At 46.5% G+C, this 6,134-nt stretch overlaps 1 protein-coding gene across 1 annotated transcript in view; it reads right to left on the reverse strand.

Annotated features, from left to right (window-relative positions):
• Positions 1-3,479, reverse strand: part of PYM1 (PYM homolog 1, exon junction complex associated factor) — a 19,256-nt gene extending 15,777 nt beyond the window's left edge. The window contains exon 1 of the mRNA XM_047868049.1: positions 2,996-3,479. Within this exon, the coding sequence (XP_047724005.1) occupies positions 2,996-3,029 (34 nt within the window). The 5' untranslated portion in view covers positions 3,030-3,479. The remainder of the gene's footprint in view (positions 1-2,995) is intronic.
• Between the last annotated feature and the right edge of the window lie 2,655 nt (positions 3,480-6,134).

Consider the following 6,134-nt stretch of genomic DNA (forward strand, 5'->3'; position numbering starts at 1 on the left):
ACATGAGTGTGCACACGGGTGTACTCTCTCTCTCAAAATAAACATTTTTTTTAAATAAGAAAAATAAAAATAAAAGGGGCGCCTGGGTGGCTCAGTCGGTTGAGCGTCCAGCTTTGGCTCAGGTCATGATCTCCCCGTTTGTGAGTTCAAGCCCCGTGTCGGGCTCTGTGCTCAGAGCCTGGAGCGTGCTTCAAAGTCTGTGTCTCCTCCTCTCTCTGCCCCTCCCATGCTCATGCTCTGTCTCTGTCTCTCAATAATAAAGAAACGTTAAAAATTTTTTGAAAAATAAATAAAAATAATTTTTAAATAAAATGAAATCTTTAAAATATAATCTGAATGATGTATGGACTTTAGTCAATAATAATGGCATCAATATTGGTTCATTAACTGCAATAATGGTACCATACTAATGTAAGATGTTAATAATAAGGGAAACTGAATATATGGGAATTGTCTATCATTTTCTCAAGTTTTCTATAAATCTAAAATTGTTCTAAAAAATAAAGTCTATTTAAAATTAAAAAGAGATGGTACAAAAAATTGATCTTGGGTTGGCTAGGACGAGGATGCCATTAACGAAATAAGGAAAAAAATGATATTGATTTTGGGCAGATTGAATTTAAGGTGTGACAGTATATTCAAGAATAAAAGTTATTCACCAATCTATTAGAAAAGGGAAATAGCAACTAAGGAGAGAGGTTGGTGCTAGAAACAAAACTGTAAAAAGCTAAAGGACAAATAAGAGTGAGAAAATGAAAACAGTATGGGTAGACCTAATATTCAAGAAATCGGGCTGTGAACAGGAAAGAAACAAATGCTAGGCCTTGACTTTTCCATGAAATAGAAAGTGAAGACATCTGCTACAAGAGGGGGGGAATTAAAAGGGAGGTCACAGAGTGCTGGAAAAGGTTGGGGAAAAGCCATGGTAGAATGTAAGCAAACCAAGAAAAAAGAATTTGAGAGAAGCCATGATCTTGGCAGAAGTTAACACTAAGTTATATTACACTGAATGTACAGGTTTTGCACTTTTTCACTAGCCATGTGCTGTGGGTGGTCTAGACACGGAAGCCAAAAAAATAGGTGATGAGTATGATTCAAGATAACAGAAGTGCTTGCCAAATACAGAAGATCAAAATGAATGAAGCAAACAATGAAGATAGTATCAAAGTGGCTGGTCACTAAGGTCTAGCAGAGCAGCATCAAAGATAGTCATGAAGGTACTGGTAGACTCAATGAAATGGGAAAAGTTAAGAACCTCAGAAGGGCAAAAAGTGGAATCTGTGGATGGGAAGGAGTGAAAAAGGTAACTAGTAAGGAGGCTAAAGTGATAAAGAGCACCTGAAGGGGAAGTAGCGTAATAGGTCCAGGTTGTAGTGATCTGATGTGTAGCTACTTTAAAAATACAAAGGAAAGTCAACTGTCTTGTGCTGAGGAACTATAAGATCAGTATTTCAAGGATGCTGGAGACACTGAGAATAAGAGCAAGAAACAGTGGAGAAAAAAGTATGATGCAATAGGTCTGGGTCCTTGTGGGCAATAAATGATGGCCCTGAAGTTTTAGAGACAATGCTCTAACTGCATGGCAATACCTTCACAGAGATTAGAGTGACGGTGGTAGGTCAATGATCTGGAAGTAGTAGGGGAAAGAAAAAAAAAAGCAGTGTGATTCCTTCTCTTCTACATAGTCACAGAGAACAGAAGATACGTGTTTAAAGAAAATCGTTAAGAAGAAAGAAAAGTGTACTGGACGATGAGCAATAATTTCGAAGCACGTATTAAAGGAGCTGGTAGAGGAAGGACCTACTGAATAGAGAACAGAAGTTCTGTGTACCACTTTGAAATGTGAGGCTGAGGAGAAGTAGCAGAGAGACCTGGCTTGCCATAGGATACCATAGGAGAGGTGGACTGAGATGTAAGGAACATGGAAAGCAGCAAAGCAACAAATAAAGGGCACATTTTTAAAACAGACTGTATGTACCAACCACAGTATACACAGTGTCACTTCTACAGAAGACTACACATACACAGTGAAGGTTACAAAAAACATTAACACCTTGCCTTGCACAGCATTTTATAAATTGCTTGCACATACACTATCTTATTTAATGGTCACTAGGTAGATATCACTATGCCCATTTTTCTACAGATGAGGAAATAAGGATGGGACAAAACCAAAATGAAAATATTGACTCTCAGTTTTCAACACATAAACCTCCATACACAGTGGACACTTCATCTCAATCAGCCAGGCTGGAAATTCTTCTCCAGGCAGAATTTATAGTGGGTTCTATGAACTTGTCAGAGGACTTGAGAGGCCATTAGACACCTCTTGTTTGCCTTCTTCCACCTCAGATCCCTCAACTTTTATCACCATCACCACCAGAGAAGTACAGAAAGGTGGTGCCATCAAAAAGAAAACTCAAGTTTAAAGTTATACTAGGTTACTGTTCCATTCACACCTCTGAACCTCAGTAACCCAACAATGAAGATGCGGGAGAGGATGGAAAAGGCATTATGCAGGAAGTCTACATAAAAGCAATGAGGAAGTCTTCAACAGATACAGCTTCAAGAATAGGAATTAAAATGGGGCTGGGGTAGGGCAGAAGGCAGGTACCGCTGAAAGATGGGGGAGGGGAACAGCAGAAAAGCAGGAATTGGAGGGAACTGAGAGTGTAAGAGCTCCCAAGCCTGGAGAAGCCAAAAGAGATACGAGATCTCCAGCTGCTGAAGAAAAGGTAAGGGCCTGTGAGGGTCCTGGAGCAGGAATCTGCACTGGAGGACCCCAGGGCTTGGGTGACCGGAAGCGGAGACCCCCAAACACGAGACCAGAAGGGGGCGCAGGTGACACCCCATAGGAGAGAATGAATGGGGAAGGCGGTCCGGAGGGCGGGGCAAAGGAGGGGCCCCGGGATGGGCGGGGCACAGACCCCTTTCCAAGTCCGAACCCCTGCCCCGAGAGCCCGGGGAGAAGCGGCTCCGCGCCTCCCGCACTCACCGCCGGTCTCGTCAGTTACATAGGGAGTCGCCATCTTGAAAACGCAAACCACTTCCGGCGTGAGCGGGCTGGGGTCCCGCCCCCCTCCCCACCGGAAGTGGAGTCCTGATCGTAGCCAGCCACCATTTTAGTCTTAAAGGGAGAGTACACCGTTTCGTGGACGGAGAAGGAGGAAGAGAGTAGAAGCTAAAGACTTTCATAAAATAAAAGCCGCAGACTCTAGTACTGCCACTGAATCCAATATTGGGCGTCTGTTCCGTGTAAAACAGTCCTCTGGGCACCGAGAGAAGTTCTGGGGCACGGCTCCTCTCCGTCCAGGACCTTCGAGGGAAAAGGGGGCAAGGCCCACCTGCACCCCGAAAGTGGGGCTGATAAATGAGTTAGAGTATTCAGGCCCTAGCCTGCACCCAGGTCCCAGAGCGGCTTCGGGACATGGGGCGGCCAAACTCCGGTAACGCACCAATCTTGTCAGGGACGAATGGAAGACCCCCAACTGACCCTCTCTTAGAAGGTGGAGAGGTCGAAATCGCGTGTCGATTGCCCTCGGCTACCCAGCTCAACCCTCGGGTCAGATCCGCCAAAGGGGCGTGCAAGGCAGGGGGTGCTGCTGTCCGGTCACCTGTCCCCGCAGCCTAAGGGCTGCCGGCGAATTCCACGACCGAGGAGGCGGCGGGCCGGGTTGGGCGGGCAGCCCTGGCTGGCCCTGCCCCTGGGGCGGCCCGGAGGATTCGGGCGGCGAAAAGACGATGGCCCAAGTTTGCTCTGGCCTTCGACCCCGGGAGCCTCCTTAGGCTGGGCCCCAGGGTCGGAGGGCAGGGTGAAGGCTTCTGGGCGGAGCCAGTTAATATTCTAATTAACCTCGTGTAGGTCTGGGCACTGAGGATCCAAAGCCCCGGGCAACTCGCCAATGGTCCGGGCTTGTACGGTCACCCCTTTGCAGTCCTGCCCTGCCCCTTGCCTCCCTACTCTTTAGATGTACCCAAATGTTTTCCCTCCCCCGCTTTTTGCAGCAGCCGTTGATCCTTGAGGGCTAAATCCTGCTAAACTCGTTTCCCCTGCAGCCTGGGAGGGACCGACTGCAGGTTCCTCTCCTCAGGTGTTGGCTCTGCCCTCTCCACGCTGCTCTTTCCTTATGGACTCTTTTACCTTCCTCCAAATCCCCCATTTTGGTTTAGGTTCATGTCCAACTGTACCTCTGGAACCCGTAGAGAGGGGCAAATATTACGATCTCCAACACTAGGCTGTGTGCCTACTTAAAAAACAAAAAAGGTGAGAAAAGGAAAAAAAAAGTGAGAGCAATGACGGACTAGGAACTTCCTAAAGGGTTGACATGAAACTTTTGAAGTTTTCTCAGGTCTCAGCTTGTCTTCTAGTCTATGTTCCACCTTCCTGACTTCCACCAGAGGCCCAACTCAGAAGGTCTCAAAGAGACTCCTTTAAAAATTGATTTGCATTCAGTACACAACATTGCAGGTGTTGTAACGCTGCCATCCTTAACCCCTGCTCTCTTTCAACAATTGTGCTTCAGCCTCACAGGATCAGCATCCTGTCCTTAGCCTTGTTACTAATGATTATTAGAGGTGAGAATGTGGGAGGAAGCCTTTAAAAACTAGAGGGATGTATTGGTCTTGACTACCTGAGAACTAGAACTAGTAGTAGTAGGCTGCTCAATGAATGGAATCCTAAAGTGGCCCCAGTTGACTACCCAGCACAACCCCCCCCCCCCAACCCCCACCATGCCCCCTGATGTCTTGCCTCAGCTCTGGGGTTGACAGGAAGTGAAACTCAGTTGTCTGCCCGGCAAACCTGCCTAGGACCCAGCCCTGGGCCCCGGATGTGCCCCCCCTCCCCCCCACACACACATACACCCTGAGAAGGAAGAGGAGAAAGAAGAGCCTGGGGAGAACAAAGCTGTTGTTTTTTCCTTTTCCTTTGTTCATTGCGGTTTCTTTCTTTCTGATTTTTATGATGTGGTTGGTTAAAGAAATGAGCACCTGGAACAGTAGGCATTATACGCCTCCTCCTTAGAAGTTTCTGGGCCTTTCTTCCCCTCCCATCCCCACCAATAACTGATGAGGTATGATGGAGTAGAGATCCTAAAGAAGACACAAAGAAGCCTAGAGTATGACTGTTTCACTTTATTCCTTATTAGAGATCACCCTATGCTCCACTTTGAAGTCTCCGAAAAAAAGAGGTCTTTAGAGGAACAATTTAACTTCAAACAAGGACATAACTGAGGATGATGGAATGAAAAACACAGGTCATATGTAGGATGGTATCACTGCTAGTGATATTTGCAAGGAAAGCTGAGTGCCTTAGGCTTGGTATCATTCCAGAATTTCTAGATGAAGGGTCCAGGAGCAGAAAACTGGAAAAGGTAGTATGGGACTTGTGCTTTCTTATGTTGTTTGTTTATGATGGCTTAGAGTCATAAGGCTTTACACACACACACACACACACCCAAGCTACTCATTGGTGCAGTCCTTAAGCTGGGCTGTGTCTTTGGCTGTCCTACAGAACTAAGTACAGGACCTGGTGCATAATGGGCCTTCAAAAGTGCTCTTGACTCCTTATGACTAAAGAGGTCGTATAAGAAGGGGAGATAGGGGTGCTTGGCTGCCTCAGTGGGTGGAGCATGCAACATTTGGTCTTGGGGTTGTAAATTCAAGTCCCACATTGGGTGTGGAGATTAGTTAAAAATAAAATATTGAAAAAAAAGGGGGGGTGTATAAAGGATGGGGAGTGGCAGGCCCCTTGTCTTTTTAAGACTGGGAGACAGGAGGAGCAGAGAGACAGACTTTCTCCAATCCCTTTCATCTCCCTCAGATTTTCAGATGCAACAGTACTCCCAAACCCTGTTACTCAGCAGCTATATTTCTGATAAAAATGGAGGACTCTCTTCCAACAAGCCTGTCTGGAAACAAGCAAGAACTGCTTAGATCCCTCTGTTTCCACTAGAGGGCCTCATGTATTCATTCCTTCTCTCCAACCCCCACCAAAAGTATGTATATACTGTGTGTGTGTGTGTGTGTGTGTGTGTGTGTGTGTGTGTGTGTGCGCGCGCGCGCGCACGCACATACACAACATATATACACCACACACGCACAGGCTTCCAGTCAGAGCTTTCCCCTCCCCCTCT

Source organism: Prionailurus viverrinus, chromosome B4, assembly GCF_022837055.1.
Source record: "Prionailurus viverrinus isolate Anna chromosome B4, UM_Priviv_1.0, whole genome shotgun sequence".
In the NCBI taxonomy this organism is placed as follows: Eukaryota; Metazoa; Chordata; class Mammalia; order Carnivora; family Felidae; genus Prionailurus; species Prionailurus viverrinus.